Source organism: Solanum lycopersicum, chromosome 7 (assembly GCF_036512215.1).
Source record: "Solanum lycopersicum chromosome 7, SLM_r2.1".
Taxonomy (NCBI): Eukaryota; Viridiplantae; Streptophyta; class Magnoliopsida; order Solanales; family Solanaceae; genus Solanum; species Solanum lycopersicum.
Window position 1 is genome coordinate 25,833,591 of NC_090806.1, and position 20,106 is coordinate 25,853,696.

Below are 20,106 nucleotides of genomic sequence, written 5' to 3' on the forward strand. Positions count from 1 at the left end.
CCAAATCAACCCAAATCTAGTTAATTTTTTCTAACACCAAATCAAGTCAAACCAAACCACTAGTCAAAAAAAATTTCGATTTGACTCGATCTACAATTAAATTCAATATTGGGTTCGATTTTGTACACCCCTACTCGGTGGATGTTTCACTCCGGCTCTCAGGGCTTCATTAATAATTAAAAGATTTTACAAATTATAGACAACTTATACACAAATCTAAATTCTGCATAATTTTTGGCCTTCATGAAAAACAAGCCATCTTATTCTGTTTAAAGTAACAAAACTGAATTGACAAGACTTCATTTTGTCTTTTCCTATATGACATAGTAAGCAGCACCTAGTCCACCATTGCCAATTGGCGTCGTACTTATAGATACTCGATATGGAACAAAAAAATCCCATTCATGGGGTTACCATTTATCCATACCTTACATGGAAAGTTCAATCTGTAACAGGACATTCAAAAGTCTATGCACAGATATAATCACGATTCTGGGAACTAGAAATTATGTGTTTGCCCAGCCAGATACACATGCAACCTCAAAAATGAAATAAATAGAAGGTATATCCAAAGAAAGAAACCCACTTTACAATTACACATGCATATTACAAATTTACACTATGATGCAATTTTTGGCATCTCGCAATAGCTTGCTTGTGACGTTCACGATAAAAGGAAGACCGACATCCAAAAGTGGGACCCCCGAAATGCAACAAGTATGAAAAGCAAGATCGTATATTACTCATGAAGTGTGAACTTCCAAGTTGCCAGAAAGGTTAAGATTCAGCATGATGAGCCTGGGCCATGGAAAAATCAACCACACTTTATTCCCCCTTCAGATGAGGTCATAGCATTCTATGGGTCCAACAAGAATGAATCAAAAGCTCCGGTGAGAAGTACTGGGTGATGCTACCAATTTTCTAAAATAGCTTTGATTGCACTGGCATCGTACAATCAATATCATCCTCAAGATCGCTAAATGAAATTTCCTCCTCATTTCCCGTTAAAATGCCGGTGCCAGAGTAGCACTCTGACTCTTCAATATCTTGTACCCAATCATCCTCATGCTCATCATAATCCAAGAACAATGGTTTAGATGGACCAGCCACCAACTCCTTTTCTAAGATCTTACTAGGAGGATTTTCTACAATAGCCTCATCAATAAACTGGATCTTTGGATTTGTACTCTCAAATCCAAAACTTCTTTGGGGCATAAAGTATTTACAGTGAGCATCTTCGGATGAGGTAGAATCAAAGCTTTTATGTGGTGAATACGTGCTCACCTTCATGAGAAGTGTATTCATACCAAAAAAATCTGAGTCGGGTTTTGTCTTCTTTTGCAGCTCTTGCATCCACATAGACCTTGCTTCCATTAGCTGAAGAACACACAAAATCAATAGTACACCAAAACTAGCTATTACCATATCAAGCCTTGTACATAAGGGAAGGAGGACTAGCAATATTGCAATTACTTCCATCATTTGAACTACTTATCGTGATGCACAATATTCCATTATAGGAAGACTGTTGGTTAAAGCTACCCAAAATTAAGAGAGAAAATTGCTTCTAGCAATGATAACGGGCCTTGAAACAAGTCAAAAGCAGCTCCAGTTCCCCCACTCCCAAATAAAACTCTCTTTTTTTTTAAAAAAAAAAAAACAAACATAGATGGAAGAATAGTTTGCAATTTACACTGCTAATGTACGTGCTCTTCTGTGACTTACATATTATCCTATCATTTTAATGATTTGCACCCTAATCTCCTTAGTTCTTTGCAAAAGCATAAAAAAAAATCATTTTTCAATTATTTACAAGCATAAAATAGAAAAATTAACATATTATTATATTTATTAAGATTGAAAATATAATAATAATAATATAATTAAATTTTTTTCTATCAACAACATAATTGATTGTTCTAGTCTTTCTTTCTTAATACTCGTACAATGAGATATAGAATACAAAAATTATGAAATACTTAAAGATAAATATATATAAATTATAAGAAATTCTCTATAAAAAAACTTATATATATGATTGATTGGTTTGGCCTCGTATTGATATTTTTATTTTAGATAAAACCAAATCAACCCAAAGTACAGTCGGGTTTTTTTCTCAGTACCAAATCAAGTCAAACTAAACCATTATGCAGAGTTTTTCCAATTTGACTCAATTTGTAGTTTGCGGTTCGATTTTGTTCATACTTCACCCCTAAGAAAATGTACTAGAAATGAATGATTCTTTCTTCATTATAATGGAAAAGAAGCGGCAAATGACTTGTCTTTAGTATTGCCTTCATTTTAAATTAAACCACTTTTAAGTTACCAGTTTCAAAAAAATTAAAAAGTAAACCACTTTATTTTTCTTTATATGCAATTTTTTATTTTATTCGTTTCAATAATTGAAAAATGAGACATTTAATGATTCTGTGATTAGAGTGCAAATCATTAAAAATGATAGGTTAAGGTGTAAGACAAAAAAGAGTGCATACATTGGGAGTGCAAATCGCAAATTAATCTAGCTGAAAGCATAAACCTAACAGACTGCAACTCAAACAGCTGCTGCTTTAAAAATCAGAAATTAACCCCAAAATAAGCACCACTTGTTGACTTATCAACAGGATTGTGTAACTCACTTCAGTAATGATCTTACAGCATAGTATTAACATACCTGGGGTGTAGACAAAAGCTCAGCATCATGCTTATTAAGTCTCGTGTGGAGAAGAACAAAATAAACCATCCAAAAGTAACCCTCACTCATATGGACAGGGCAAAGTTCAATTCTGAGAGCAGCTAATCTTGGTGCCAGACATTCAACAGCAAATACATGTTTTTGTTGGGTTTCAGAGATCTTAAAATCTAAATATAGGATAAGGAAATATCAATTATAGTGTTTGGAAGTTTACTACGTTTTCAATAGAAAAGCATAGAGTCAGGATCCCATTAAGTATCAACAATATTTCAAAGATATATATATACACATACATACATATATATTTATACACATGTACTTTTAAATATGTATGTAAACACATATACATAAATACTTTTTGTTAGAATAGAAATAAGTACATACATTCCTACTTAGAATAGGAATATCAATAGGAATAAGAATAGGAATAGGAATCCTAGTTGGAAAAGGATTTCAATGTAGTGTCTATAAATACTCTCAATGTAACAATTTAGATACACAATGCAATAATATTTTTCTCACATATTTCTCACATAGTATCAAAACATTGGTGAGAACAAACAAGTCACCGTATGTCTGTGTCGATTTCCGGTGATTGTCGGGTCTGATTTTATTGTTCTATTTTCTTTCTGTGGGTGTTGTGCGATAACCAACACCACCACGAGGCTCAGAAAGCTCCCGCAATCAAACCCCAGCCAGAACCACTGAATAACATCACCCCACGCGCTCTCACGCGCAATTCGGAGGTGGTAGTTTCCAGCAAGATCTGGCTCACGCGCCGGCGCGTGAGGGCTTTTCTGATCATTATTTTTAAGAATTTTTTGACAGTTGGGGTCGTCCAGCCATTCCGACCAGGCCCATACTGTTTTTACCAGATCCGATCGACGGAATTTGGGTTCCAGCAATTTCCAACGACTTATACTTCGAGATTTGAATTTTCGACAATCAGATATCTATAATCAAGTTTTTTTGTTGTTTTCAAGACAAATTTAGCTTAATGTCTTTTGGGTGTGACATTTTTTGTTCTAAAAATATGGGGATTGGAAGTTCTATCCCTATAATTGTTCAGAACTTCTATTGGGAAGTTCAAACTATTTATCTTAGGCTTCCTCGGTTAAAATGTGGTGCAAGGGTCAAGGTGTCCAAGATCATTTAACGAACAAGACGTATGTTAGGTAAAGACTAGTGATGAAGATGAAAAAGCCAAAGCACAACAGGAGAAAGTAGATGCTCAATTATGTAGTCTCCTATGCCGGTCTATTGATTCCAAATTGATGCCATTGTTTCGCTCATTCTAGACGTGTTATACAGTTTGGGAAAAGGCTTGTGCTTTATACATTAATGACATATCTCAATTCTATGATGTGATATCTTGGTTTGACCAACTTAAAGAACAAGCATTCGATATGTCTACTTACTTAGGACAGGTACAGGCAATCATGGAGAAATTCGACACGTTGATGCCAATTATTACGAATGTGGAAAAACAGCAAGAACACAAACATTGTTTCTAGTTCTTACACTTGCTCGAGTTCCTCCTGATCATGATTCTCTGCGTGTGAGATTTTAGCTAGCCATGCAATTCCTACAATTGATGAATTATTCTCTCATCTCCTTCGTCTTGCAGCACCTCCAGTCACAAAGTAGTTTCATCAAGCACTTTTGACTCATCTCTTCTGGCATCTCAAGCCTTTGAAAAGCTTACATGTCAGTCTATGGAGAATCGATGAGGGGGAGGACGTTTTGGGAAGCCTCGATCCAAGTGTAGTCATTGTAATAAGCCTGGACAGACTTGTGACATATGTTATATTTTGCATGGTCCACCACCCAGTTAAGATCCTATTGTTCTGAAGGAATATATAATGAGTTCCTTCGAAATCTCGCAAGTAAACAGACATCCAATAATGCTCATATTGCTCGGACAAAATATGATAAGTTCCTTTAGTATTGCGCAAATAAGCAAACGTCTCCATAAGTAGTTTCGGTTGCATAACCTGATGTGTCTGTTGCGGGTAATTCTTTTGCTTGTGTGTCGCAATCTAGTACCCTTAGAACATGGGTCATGGACTCTGGGGCTTCTGATCATATCTCTGGTAATAAATCACTTTTATATGATATTATTTATTCACAATCTCTTCCAACTATTACTTTAGCCAATTTGATCCAAACAAAACCAAAAGGATTGAAAAAGCCAAACCCCTATCTTCTGTCACTCTAGACTATATTCTTTATGTCATTGGTTCTTTTAATCTAGCATTTGTTAGTCGTTTGACAAAAGCTCTACATTGTAGCATATCTTTTTTCGATGATTTTTTTCTCATGCAGGATTGCAGTACGGGACAGATGATTGGAACAGGACATGAATCACAAGGCCTTTACAATCTTACCTTTTCAAATTCCTTAATAGCATGCTCCATTATAGGTTTCCAAATCTAATTCACAAACGTTTGGGACATCCGAGTCTATCCAAACTGCAAAAGATTGTGCCTAGTTTATCCACATTAGATTATGAGTCATCTCAACTTGGAAAACACACTCGTGCTACGTTTTCTCGTAGTACTGAGGATCGTTCAGAGTCTATTTTTTCATTAGTTCATTCTGATATTTGGGGTCCTAGTAGAGTTAGTTCCACCTTGGGTTTTATTATTTTGTTAGTTTCATTGATGATTTTTCAAGACGGACTTGGGTTTTCTTAATGAAAGATCGTTCTTAGTTATTTTCTATATACAAAAGTTTCTTTGCTGAAATACAAAACCAATTTGGTGTTTATATTCGTACTTTTCGGAGTGATAATGCCTTATATTACTTATCCTCCTAATTTCAGGAGTTTATGACTCACTTAGGCATTATTTACCAGACAACTTGTCCATACACCCCAACAGAACAATGTAGAAGAAAGAAAAAATAGATATCTTAAATCCATGTTTCGCTGCGTTTTGGGGGGAGATGTAGTTCTTATGTCTTGTTATTTATTAACTAGAATGCCCTCATCTTCTATTCAAAATTAGGTCTCACATTTCATACTGTTTCCACAATCACACTCTCTATTTTATCCCCCTCGTGTCTTTGGGAGCACATGCTTTGTTCATAACTTAGCCCCAGGGAAAGACAAATTAGCCCCCCCCCCCCCATGCTCGAGTTCGAAAAGGATATTATTGTTGTTCACATGATCTTCAATACCTTATGTCAATTTTTGTTACATTCTTTGAGTCTCAACCTTACTGTACATCTTCTAATCATCTTGGTGTATCTTTGGTCTTACCCATACCTCAGGTTTTACCTGTACCAACTATTGAGGAATCTGCGGTTACTTCTACATCTCCAGTTGTAGTGCCACCACTGCTAACTTATCATTGTCTTCCACATCCAGCCCTGGTTCCAGATGATTTATGTCATGCTCCAGCCAAGGAAGAAGTGTATATGGAGCAAACACCAGGTTTTGTAGCACATGGGAGTTTAGTATAACCTTGTATGTCGATTGCGTAGATTACTCTATGGTCTAAAACAGTCTCCTCGATCTTTCTTTGGGAATTTCAGCACAGTATTCAACAATTTGGCATGACTCGTAGTGGAGCTGATCACTCTTGTGTTTTATCAACATTCTGCTCCAAATGGTTGTATCTATTTGATTGTCTACGTTGATGATATTGTTATCGAGGGTAGTGATCAAGATGGTATCACCAATTTGAAGCAACATTTCTTTAAGCACTTCTAGACTGAAGACCTTGGCATATTGAAGTATTTTCTAGGCATTGACGTTGCTCAGTCTAGGTCAGGCATTGTTATTCTCAATGCAAGTATCCCTTAGACATTCTTGAGGAGACACGAATGATGGGATGTAGACTTATTGACACTCCTATGGATCCGAATGTTAAACATCTTCCAGGATAGGGGAGGAATGGGTGAGCTACTTAGTAATCTTGAAAGGTATAGATGGCTTCTTGGAAAACTTAATTATCTTCCAAACCTGACATCTCTTTTCCAGTAAGTATTGTAAGTCAGTTTATGAATTCCCTTGTGATAGTCATAGGGAAGCAGTTGTTCGTATTCTGCGATATATAAAGTCAACTCTCGGTAAAGAACTCTCTTTGAGTATCAAGGTCATGAGCATATCCTTGAATATACAAACGTTGATTGGGCAGGATCACCCTCGGATAGACGTTCGACATTCGAATATTGTGTTTTAATATAAGGTAATTTGGTGTCATGGAAGAGTAAGAAACAGAATGTGGTTTCTCGATCTAGTGCAAAATCAGAATATCGATCAATGTCGGCAACAACTTGTGAGCTAGTTTGGATCAAATAGTAGTTGCAGGGAGAACTACAAGTTGGCAAAATCGATCAGATGAAACTTGTGTGTGATAATCAAGCAGCCCTTCATATCGCATCAAATCCAGTGTTTCATGAAAGGACTAAGTACATTGAGACTTTGTCAGAGAAAATATACTCTGAGGAGATATTCTTACGAAATTTGTGAAGTCAAATGATCAGCTTGCAGATATCTTCACTAAGTCCCTTACAGATCCTCGTATTAATTAAATCTGTAACAAGCTAGGTACATATGATTTGTATGCACCAGCTTGAAAAGGAGTGTTTAGAATAGAAATAAGTATATACATTCCTACTTAGAAAGGAATATGAATAGGAATAAGAATGGAATAGGAATCCTAGTTGGAAAAGGATTTCAAAGTAGTGTCTAAAAATAGGGTCTCAATATAACAATTTCGATGCACAATTCAATAATATTTTTCTCACACTTTTTTTTATCGGTATACCAACATACTCTTATAAATGTATGCATACACATATACATACATACTCTTTTGGATTGGTATACCTACATAATCTTATAAATGTGTGTACTTATGTCCTTATCAAAAATAAATAAATATGTACTTATGTATGTATACCAAAGGATGCTTTCATGGTAACCCTCTATATTCTAACATGATAAACAAAGAAAAGAAAGAAGAGTTTCGACCATCCAAATGAGGCAGTGATCTTTGAAGAAAATTAGATGCTCCCTCTGATCAGAAGCACAAAGTTTCACTGCATTAATGTTTATGTTTCTGTCAGCAATTTAAGCACAATTAGGAGTGGCTTTAAATTCAAATTAGCTTTTTTTTTTTAATAACAATGGTGTCCGAGCCAGCTTGCATGCACCTCGACTAATTCCACAGGACACTTGGCACCTCGCACCAGCAGCAGGTACCAGGCAATTAGTTTCTCTTCTGTAATATTCGTGAAAAGTCAACTAGGTCGATCAATTAGAAATGGAAAGAGACAAGTGTTATCATGAGCTGCCATAATTTCTCTTTTTACTTTAGTAACCATAGTGTCCAGGACAACTTGTGCGCACCTCGAATTGTAAGTTTTTCCTTCATCTTTTTTTTGGTAAAATATTTCCTCTGATTATTTTCCAAATCACCATTCCTTTTCTTTATTACGACGTTGCACCAGCAATGTCCCTTTCATATACATGCATATAGGAGAACAACAATGACATAAAGAGACTAATGAGGTATCAAAAAATAGATAAACACTGAGTCGATAGAAACTAAGTTGGTTGAAAGAGTCTAAGGACAGCACAGCACAATCTCTTCCAACTTGTTCGGAACGCTTGTTTGGACCATAAATTGGTAGCTTGATATATTTATACGTCAACTTATGCGAACAAATAGAGTTTTCATTAATCATTGATGTATAAAAAGTTACAATTTACGTTGAGAACCAGTGTTTATGATCACGGACATCTAAAAAATCTCTAGCTAAACCCTAGCGAAACCCTAACACATAAGACCACAACAATGGCCTCACCAGCCGGGGGCTAGTCAACTCTGGTGGTTGATCAGCCTGCTAACCATCTCCCAACAACATCCAAACACGCAGCAGCCCTAAACACATTCACAAGTACGTTCAAAAGTGTAATCCTGTTGACATAAAACCCATTAGGTACTTGAATGGAGAACCTACGATTACTTGCACAAAGTAGGAACTTAATCGACTGTGCATTAGAGAAAATCTATAAATACACAGTTAGAGCCAAATTCTCGTATCGAAGACCAGAGCCGTATGAACTCAAATAAAAGTATTCCTACACAGTTTGAGATTAAAGGTTCATTGTAATATTGGATAGTGACATATTTTGATTGAAATGAAGATTATGCGATGTTGATGTCGCATGTATGGGAATCACGAGTCAAAAACAGAATTTTCCCATTTCGATTCTTGAGTGGAATCTTTGGTTTCATCCGGAAGAGGAAACAATAACTGCACTAACATAGATATTGTTTCCAAATTTGCCTACCAATCAATTTGATAAAGAACCTCCGTTTTTATGGCAAACGTAGTAGGTTCCCAGCTAGTAATTTATAAGGCTTCAAATAATCATACACAACCTAGTCGCACAAGAGTAAAAAGGGAATTGGATTTGCTGAAGAATCTTGATAAATGGATTCAAATCAACTGTTTGGATGTAGAAAACTAGAGAAATTAGATCAAAATGGCAGGTGATTCAATACGACTATTTGCCAAAAGATTGCATGAAGTGTATATTGCAAGGACATGATCTGCAAAATGTTGTATATTGCATCAAGAGTACAGGCCATAAAAAGGAAAACAGAAAAAACCAAAAAAGGAAGATGAGGAATTGAAGAACAAAACAACTGCTAATGGAGAGATGGAGGAATCAAGTACAGGGAAAAAACCTCTGGTGAAGTTTTTAAGTAAGGGAAGACTTTTGGCAATGTGAATGATCTAAATAGCTGGAATGTAGTGAGCGACAGGAGGGTGAGAGGAATGCCGAATTGCCAACAAAAAATCCAGGAAGGCAAGGTTAAACAGGTAGACAAGAAGGATAATGCCTACATGAACAGATTGGAATCAGACACAGAAACAAGCAATGAGTTTGCTACTCAGATGGATTGGAAAAGGAGAAGAAAGTAATAAAGACAAATAGAAACAAAAATAAAAAACTATAGAAGGAAAACACAATGCTTCAACAAAGAAATGGGTTGAGTCATCTTTTGCGAAGCAGAAAGGAATAAAAGTTGATGTAAACAAGAGCTGGTGGCATCTGAAAGCACTGATCAGGAAAGCAAAGGCAAAAACATGGAGATTATGGAAAACAATGATAAAAAGGACAAGGTGGAGATCAGCAAACCGAAAAAATATGGAGGAGACAAGTATACAGCGAAAAGAAGTTCAAAATACAGGGGAAAAATAAGCGCAGAAGGAACCAATAGAGATACAGGACACTGAAACTTCAGTAGCTGAACATCAGGATGAATAAGACAGATATACAAGAGAACCCTCCTGATGATATCTCTAATGTGGTTACACATGAAAAGTATAGCAGCAAGGAGGGAGAAGATTATCCTTAACACATATAGAGCATCACACTGAGGAAAGGGTTCAGAAAATAGATAATGGGGACAATACACCGGAAAGAAATGATACTGGGTATCAACCAGTGAAAAATACAACTGGTAGAGAAGAAGACAATGAAGAGTCAGGCTCTCAAATATACAGGAGGAAAAGATCAATGATGCTGGAAAGGAAGATGACATTGGAGATGACAATGAAGTAGAGAATGTCAACATGTCCTCAAGCACTTTGATAGAGCAAACTATTAGATATTTATCTCCAAGATAGACAACAAAAGCAAGGAAGGAAGGGAGACAGAAGATGCTGGCAAGGGAGAAGAGTGTACCACCTAAGGCAGTTGGGGCATACAACAAGGAAAGCTTATGCCTACGGAAGTTTAAAATGGCTCACTCATTTGGAAAATCAGGTCTGTAAATACTCAGTAGGCCTTTGAGAGAGTGGCCATGATGAATAGAAAAAAACAGTTCAACTATATGAGCTTTGATGGAACCATTTCAGCATTTTAGCATATCAGGAGGCTTTGATACGTATAGATTGTGGCTGGGCTTGGGAACTGCATGACACAATATTAATAGAAAGATTAGGGTGTCTGCAAATGAAGAATACCAAGTAGAGGTAAAAAGATACTGAGCAGCTTTTAACATTGACTCTAACTAATCTGGATTTTGACCAAATGATTATCGTTACATTGATTTATGCAAGTACTGAAAGGGCTAATGGAGTTAGCTTATGGGATGATTTATATGACATATCCTCAAACATGGATTACCCATGGATAGTAGGAGGTAATCAAAATGTAATTTGGGATGAAGCTGAGAGATTTGGAGGACTGCTAGTGCATTATGATGAAGTAGAAGATCTTGGTCATTGTCTGAACATATGTCAATTGAAAGATCTGGTATATTCTGAAAGCATATATACCCAATGGAATGGGATATCAGACAAAGCATGTATCTTTAAGAGATTGGACATATGCTTAGAAAATCAAGCTTTTCAGAGCACTTCCCCAGATTTTGAAGTGGAGAATGCAATCAAGCAAGGGTTGTTTGTCCAGTTTGTCAATAAACCTGTTCTCCAATAAGATGATTCAGAGGGAAAGTTGTTCCTAATTTCTCCAACGACTCCAAGTCTGAAGGCATCCCCTAGAGTTGTACACACTGTAACCTTGAAGGCTCCTAAAGCAGTGATGAATCATCCACTTTAAGAACATCATCCCACAAACTGAACAATCAATTAAATATGACTCAATCTGAAACTAATTAAGGTTGCAATATAATAAATCATTCATTTGCATTTCATTCTATTCCAACCTTTTCGATTCTAAGACTAAATAATTTATCATTTAGGGCTGAGTGTGGTATGAAGGAAATATTTTTCATGGAAACGATTTGGTAGAGAATGTTTTGTTGGAAAATAAGAGTGTTTCTTACTTATTTTTGGTATTTGAAGCAAAAAATATTATCCCAAAAGCATTAACATGTAATCCAACAAAACATTATACGTGTGGGTACTATACGGGCGGGATAAGGTAGGGAGTGGGGTGAGAATTGGAGATATTGGGGGATGAAGCGGAGACAATGAAGTTAGAATGTCAAAATTTGTTTTTCCTACTAGTTTTTGAGTAAACAAGTCATTTTACTCAAATATTTTGAACATGAGAAAGTTGGAAACCAAGTAGGAAACAATGTCAAATATATTAATAAAAACAAACAATGGCAACGTAAAATTCAGAAGGAAGACAACATACCGTCAAACTCCTCTTCCTCTAAGGAAAAATCCAACCATGTCTCAGGATGATGAGCTATATTTCTAGCGAAGGTTAACGCTTCATTAGTTACTCCAACAGCATCATAAACACTATCCTCCACTTCCTCATAATTCGAATATCCTAGATAATCCCCCATATATTCCTTCTCTCGTTCACCACATAAATTAGATCGATCTACCGACTCTATCCGGTTCAGATCCAATTTCACTCTCTGAACAACCGGCACCGGCGGAGGAGGAGGAGGAGGTGGAGGTGGAGCAAGAAATGAAGCCACACCCCATAGTTCACGAGTTAAAGTTTGTTTCAGTTCCGATAAATCTTCCTTAACACCACCACCTTCGTTAATATCAAAGGAATTATCAATTCGATTTTCTAAATCCATTTCCCGGTAAGTTGAATCTGATAACTGGTAGTTTTGGGTTTTGTCCTTGTCTCCTTCTCCCTCTTCTTCTTCATCATCATGGAGACGGAGAGAGTTGGCTAAAGAACGAGGGAGCCACGACATGGCTACTTGTAATTGTTATTATAATGAAGATTTAAAATTGATTGGATCGAGGAAGAAGAGGACATTTGAGAAAAGGATTTTCCTCTCAAAACTCAAAACTTCATTTACTTCTTTTCAGGTCATTTAATCTAATTCAGCTTAACGTGGGATTTGTTTGCATAATACAATTCCTCAAGTTCAAAAAAATAATCGAATTTAATTTGAAATAGAGTTTAAGAGAAAAAAAATTAGTTTTACTGTTATAATTAAAGTTATATTAAATGTATCAAAAAAGATAAATAATATTTTTTTAAAACAAACTAAAAAAAAAATAGGTCATTATTTTTTAAATAGAGGGAGTATATTTTTAATTATAATAATAATAATAAGATGATGATGATTAGATTCACACATACCAATCATTATATGATACGTGTTAAATTAATTAAAATGTAATTTTTTTCATTTTAAGTTTTTTTTTACTCCTTTCTCTTACTTTTGACTTATTTTAATTTTATTTTTTTATGAAAAGGGAATTCATATTATTTTCTAGGCTTTATTGAATTATTGATAACAAAACTAATTATTTTTCTAAAAAAAATTATAATTTTGAAGGTATCATTAATTACTCTTTTTCATATAACTTCAAAATTAAAAATGATAATCTTAAAATAATCAATGAATTCTCCAAAATTGAAAAAAGTTAATTGAAATCGAATAAAAATACTTTATGATATTTCCTAATAATCTTGAAATCTAATTGGTTTATCAAATTGTTTGAAATATAAGATAATATTTAGATAAAGCTTTAAAAGTAAAGAGAGTAAAACAAATAGTAGTAAAAAGGAAGGTAAAATTGTAACATTGAACGTGAAAAGTTTCAACAGAGAAGCGTCTAAAATACCATTCAAGTATTGAGAATAGAACAAAAATACTCTTCCATCCACTTATATGGACATATATTACCCTTTCTGATTTTTTAAAGGAATAATTAATTCTTTCGTTAATGACGTGACAACTTTTAATTGACTAAAATTCAAATCAATATACTATCTTTAGTAATACAAGTTCTTCATCTATTCATCCATGGGTAGTAACAAATTAGCATTCGTAGATTCTAGAATTAAAGGAAAATAGAGGATCAAAATAATTACCAAAGGAAATACACAAATGGGGATCTTTAAATCTCTTACAAAGTATCTTTGATACCCACGTAGCTGCTATACTAACACATTGGGTTCCCTAACATTAATTCGTAAATCCAACTAGTAAAAAAATACAATAGCTTACCATAAATAAGAGCAGTGTAGTTTGTTGTGTGAAAATATTAACAAAAATGTCATCATTAGGAATTCAAATCAGGAGCTCAACATCCATGACATAGTAACAAATTAGCAAAACTTCGCTTGTAAATTTAAGAAATTCGATAACCCCCAACAACAAATCGCACCAATCAAGTGTTCGGTTCAAGTATTTTGAGAGTTTCTCTTTTTAACTACTTGATGTTTTTATATTGTTATCTTTGGTAACAAGTGGAGAATTGACCATTACTCCTTCACTCTACGCAGGCAAATATTCTTGACATAGAGAAATGCTTGGATATAGTTGCTATTTTGAAAGCTAAGATGGACAACAATGAGGTTTGTCCCAGTGCTACATCTTTTTCCGAGGAATGGAACTTTATTGAAGCACTCTTAGATATTTTCATTTTAATTGATTCTTGATTAGTAGACTATTTTCCTATTTTATTTAATTAGGTCTATATTTGATGGAAAGGTAAACATTATGAAGAGTAGAGATTTTTGAGCTTTTCTTTATTGAGAAGAAGCTGCGCTTGAAGAGTATGAAGGTGAGGAAACAACATTAATGGTGAAGAGTATTTTGCTATTTTTAGTTAATTAAAACTTCAGTCAATTAAAGGTCGTCACATGAATAAATTATAAATTATTACTTTTTAAAAATCTGTTAAGTGAAAGTTTAATATAGGTCTATATAGGTGCATGGAAGGGTATTTTGGAGCCCAAAGGTGGAAGGAGAGTATTTTTGTTTCATTTTTTATGCTTGAAGGGTATTTTAGTCCCTTCACCAAAGTTTCAGTGGAGATGACAATGATTCTTTGAAAAAGAAAGAAGAAAGAAAGAGAAAAAATAAAAAGGAAAGAAGTTAAAATAATAAGAAAAATAAAAGAATATACTTTATAATAAAATACTTGTATAAATAAAATTATATTAGTTATTTTGGGTTGCTTACTCTTTTTAAGAGAGTGCACACACTCTCTATGTCATGTGGACGAAAAAAGATGTAGTAGTATCAGTTCAATATTGTTTAATGGGATAATAGGTCGCCCGCATAGTTAAGGTGTACTTTTAAAAATTTGAAACAAGTTTAGGCTCACTTTATGTTTTTTCTCTAATAACAATAGATATAATGTTACAAACTATTATGGTATGAATGTCCACTACAGCAAGAAGTTACTCTCACTATATCTCAATTACTTTCCTCCATTATGTAAATAACCTCCACCTTTATGACCATCATTTTTGTAATCTTTCACTAATGTTTATGAATAAACTTTTGTATGCCTCTATGTTACACTATTAATAGAGACACGAGAGTTCATATATACACACTTGAAGTTTTGGTGAACAATTGAATATTTAGAACAATAAGAAAAACTCTCATCTCCTATCTTTATATTTCTATTATCATCTTGTATATTTCCTTTCTTATTTTGCTTTAGTTTTACAACACGTTATCGTCATGAGTCTCTAAACTCATTTCAATATCATCTCCAAGCAGAGTCCAATTTGATTTAGTTAGTGGTGACCAATTGATGTCACTAACTTGAACCCAATACAAGGTAAGTTATTAACATTATTGAGATTGTGTTATTTTCTTTTCGAACAAGGTGCATGATTTATACTATTGTTATTTTGCCTTTTTTTTCACCTATGACTATATACTTTCTTTTGCATGTGAAACTTATTTATTTTTTATTTATGATCATGTCACTGTTTTTGTGTAACACTTCGGAAGTCCAAGACATAATCTAGAGCTTCACATGAACAACTAAGACTTAGAACATTGTTTATAGGTCTAAAATAATATATATAAACTAGTTAGGAAATATTAGAGTCTAAGCATTAAGAAGTCCATGACGTCAAGTGAATTGTGAAATGTGCACTAGTGTGCCTTCACATATTTCAATGGGTTTTAAGAGTAGGAAATTAATAAAAATTGGAAGAAAGGTGTTAAATAGGTATTAGAGTGTGTTTAGGATCAAAACGTCTGTATACGACTTCCCAAGGACTACCCTAAGGGTCCTTTGAGGAGACCTTTCCACTTGACCAAAAACTGTCAAATTGATAGTAGCCAAATGACGAGCCCGTCGATTGATCGATGATCCATCGATGGTGGTTTTTGGAAAACAATTAGATTTGTCCAAAAGGGTCCAAAAACATAGTTTCCGATCGAATCGACGCTTGAACGGTAAGGTGGTATCGACGGACCTACGGATCGTAGGTCGAGGTCTCATAGGTCAGGGTCTGTTTTAAATGTCCAAATTTTAGGAGAGTGATTTAATAGTTAGGTACTTAGGCCCTTAATTAAGGGTTAGGGGTTCATTAGTTAAGTTAGTTAAGTGATTATATAAGACCTAAACCTCATTTAACTAACCTAACACTCTTCAATTCCTAAACTCAAATCTCTCTACCTTCTCTCTTCTTTCTCTCTCTTTCCCAACGAACACTATTGAAGATCAAGGCTCAAGGTCATTAGGGTTGCAAGATTTCAACTTCTCTCCATAAATCTTGAAGGATTGTTAAGGTATAGGAACTCTTCACTCTTGGGATCTCTTTCCCCAAGAGGCTCCTTCAAATTGATTCTTAAAAGATGTCAAAAACATGAGTTCCTTTCCAATTTCTTGATTTTTCTTTTGATTGGATTTAATATTGATCTACTTTGATTATTAATGAAAGAATATGATTGTTTATGCGTTAATTGTTGTCCATGACATCCGGAAACTAATTCAAGGAGGTGTTAACGTTCCTTGGCCTATTTGACTAGCTTTTAGGAGTAAAAAATTCATGAAAATTTGTGGAAGGGTGTCTAACACGTATTGGAGTTGATCATGGTCGAAACATTCAGGTACGACTCCCCAAGGGCCAAACAAGGTCCCTTGAGGAGGACCCTTCCAAAAGTTGGCAAAAATCGTCAAAAGACAATGTCACCAATGGATGCCACAGACGGGCCGTTGGTGAATCAACGGGGCATTGATGCTTCCATCGATGAAGACTTATCCAATTCCTCAAAGGAACAATTTTGCACAGTCTCGGAATCAAACTACGGATGTGCAGCATAGAAGGGGTTAGGAATCGTCGACACACAGACGGACCGTGGTTGAGGTCTCGTCTGTGAGGAGTCCAATTTTCTGCACATTTTGATGAAGTCCTAATTAATTAATTTAAAGGTTAGCTTGTTAGTAAGGGGATTAGAAAAGACTAACTAAGTTAATTAATGCCCCATATAAAGACCCCAACTCCATTAGACTAATCACAACTCACAAAAACAAAACTCTCTTCCTTCTCTCTTCTTTCTCTCTCTAGTGAAGAACACCATTGAATACCAAGCTAGGGGAGGGATTAAGGGCTGCAAAGGTTCAATTTACTCCAACCGACATTAGGAGTTTCTTGGGTCTAGAGGGTTATTATCGGAGGTTTATGGATGGTTTTGTGTCCATTGCATCTCCCTTGACTACTTTGACCCAAAAGAGTAAGAAATTTGAGTGGTCGGAGGCATGTGAGATAAGCTTCCAAATCTTGAAATATAGGCTTAATTCCGCTCCGGTGTTGACTTTATCGGAGGGTACAAAAGTTTTGGTTGTGTATTGTGATGCATCGCGAGTGGGTTTATGGTGTGTGCTTATGAAACATGGGAAGGTAATAGTATATGCTTCCAGGCAACTTATGGTGCATGAGAGAAACTATCCAACTCATGATTTTGACTTAGCGGCCGTGGTATTTGCCTTATAAATCTGGAAGCATTACTTGTATGGAGTACATGTTGATGTGTATGCCAATCATAAGAGTCTTTAATATGTGTTTACCCAAAATGAGTTGAATCTCTAACAAAAAGGTGGTTAGAATTGTTGAAAGATTACGACATGAGTATTCAATATCACCCAAACAAGGACAATGTGGTTGCGGATGCTCTAAGTCGTATGACCATGGGTAGTGTGTCTCACATAGAGAAAGACAAGAAAGACCTAGTGAGAGATGTTCATAGGTTGGCTAGATTGGATATGAGATTGGAAGATTCTCCGAATAGTGGTTTTATGGTCCATCATAACTCCGAGTCATCCTTGGTGGTTGAGATGAAGTCTAAACAACACCTTGATAAAACCTTCATGAAGTTGAAGGAATCGGTTCTTGGTAAGCTTAATGAGGCATTCTCCTTAGGAAAGGATGGTGTCTTGAGGTATCAAGGAAGGTTGTGTATTCCCAATATAGATAGGTTGAGGAACCGGATCCTTGAGGAAGCCCATGGGTCCCGTTACTCCTTTCATCTAGTTCGGCAAATATGTACCATGACCTTAGGGAAGTATTTTTGTGGAAAGGTTTTAAAAAGGACATAACAAAGTTTGTTGTTGAGTGTCCAAATTGCCAACAAGTGAAAACCGAGCATCAAAACTTGGGTGGCTTGCTACAAGAAATCCAAGTTCCTACTTGGTAGTGGGAAGACATTAATATGGATTTTATAGTACGTTTGCCTCGGACTCAAAGGCAATATGAATCTATATGGGTGATTGTGGATAGGTTGACCAAGTCCGCTCACTTTATTCTCGTCAAGTCTACTTATTCGGCGGAAGATCATGCAAGGATCTTCATAGATAAGATTGTGTGTCACCATGGTATTCCGTTATCCATCATATCAGATCGGGTTGCACAATTCACATCTAGGTTTTAGAGGTCATTCCAAAAGGGGTTGGATACTAAGGTAAAGTTAAGTACCACTTTTCATCCCAAACGGATGGTCAAGCGGCGCGTACTATTCAAACCCTTAAAGATCTGCTTAGGGGTTGTATTTTTATTTCAAGGGAACTGGGACAAGCATTTGCCTTTGTTGGAGTTTGCTTACTATAAAAGTTTTCATTCATCCATATCCATGGCTCCTTATGAAGCCTTGTATGGTAGGAGGTGTAGGTCTCTTACTGGATGGTTTGAAATGTGTGAGCCTTCGCTTCTTGGTTCTGATTTGATTTATAAGACTTAAAAGAAAGTTCATATCATAAGGAACCGGTTGCAAACGACCTATAGTCGGCAAAATTCTTATGCCAATCATTAGGAGAAGGATTTAGAGTTTAAAGAAGGTGATAAAGTGTATTTGAAAATTTTGCCTATGAAAGGGGTGGTTAGATTTGGCAAGAAAGAGAAGTTGAGTCCTTGATATGTGGGTTTCTATGAAATCTTGTAAAAAGTTGGTAAAGTTGCCTGTGAATTGAAGCTTCCTAGTGAATTGGTTTCGGTTCATCCGATTTTCCATGTTTCCATGCTTAAGAAGTGTATCGGTCACCCCGAGTCTATTCTTCCTATTGAGGGTATTGGTGTGAAAGATAAACCTCTATTATGAGGAGGTTCCATCTCAAATCCTTGATAGTAAAGTAAAGAAAATTAAGAATAAAGAAGTAGCTTTCATAAAGGTGTTATGAAAGGATCACCTAGTTGAGGGTGCAACATGGGAGGCCGAGACCGATATGATGTCCCGTTACCCTCATCTATTTGATAACTAATTTTTGTAGTTCTTACTAATAATTAAACTAATGACTAAAAATTAAAGTTTCTCGATTTTTGGTGAACTGTTGCAACATGTGCATTTTGTATATTGTTACAGTGAAGCTATAGTAAAACATGCCTAATTATCTTGAAAATTGTCAATTTTGCTCTTTGGCTTGTTTTGAGTTATGTTGTGCATTTTTATATGGTAAGTTTATGAAATTATATGTAGCATGATGGTAAAAATTGAACTTTGGCATAATTGACTTATAAATGCTATGTTGAACTCTTGTTGTTGTGAGAAAGATATTCCTCATAATGTAATGTTGAGCCTTATGTGTGGTAATTTAAGTTTTGAATTGCCTTGTGTAAGTGATATGGTTGATGTTGTTATGTAATTGATTGTTGGTTGGGCTGCTAGTCCTGAGTCTATTCCTTCCTTCAAAAAATTTTTAGTGTCATTTAGGGACGAATGTTCCTAAGGGGGGATAATGTAACATTTCGAAAATCCAAGACGTGTTCTAGAGACTAACATAAGTTTCCTATGGTCTAGGCACTGTTTTAAGGTCCATTTTAATTAATATAAGTCATTTAGGAAGTCTGAAACCAAAACGTCCAAGAATGTCCATGACGTCCGTAAACTAGTTCAAGGAAGTGCTAGCGTGCCTTAACCTATTTGACTAGCTTTTAGGAGTCGAAAATTAATGAAAATTGGTGAAAGGGTGTCTAACACGTATTAGAGTTGATTCATGGTCAAAACGTACGGGTACGACTCCCCAAGGACCAACCAAGGGCCCTTGAAGATGACCCTTGCAAAAGTTGGCAAAAACTGTCAAGAGACAGTGTCACCAACGGATGCAACAGACAGGCCATTGGTTGATCGACGGGGCATTGATGCCTTCGTCTATGAAGACTTAGAAAATTCCTTGAAGGAACTCTTTTGCACAGTCTCTAAATCAAACTACATATGTGCAGCACGGAAGGGGGTAAGAACTGTCTACTCACA

The 20,106-nt window shown here is 35.5% G+C and overlaps 1 protein-coding gene across 1 annotated transcript; it reads right to left on the reverse strand.

Moving 5' to 3' along the window:
* Positions 1 to 383: 383 nt before the first annotated feature.
* Positions 384 to 12,530, reverse strand: LOC101257977 (uncharacterized). Its single transcript, XM_004242906.3, has 3 exons — positions 11,826 to 12,530; positions 2,672 to 2,859; positions 384 to 1,377 (listed from the first exon to the last, which is right to left on the reverse strand). Exons 1-3 carry the CDS (start codon positions 12,349 to 12,351, stop codon positions 922 to 924), a joined length of 1,170 nt encoding a protein of 389 aa, XP_004242954.1. The 5' UTR covers positions 12,352 to 12,530; the 3' UTR covers positions 384 to 921.
* Between the last annotated feature and the right edge of the window lie 7,576 nt (positions 12,531 to 20,106).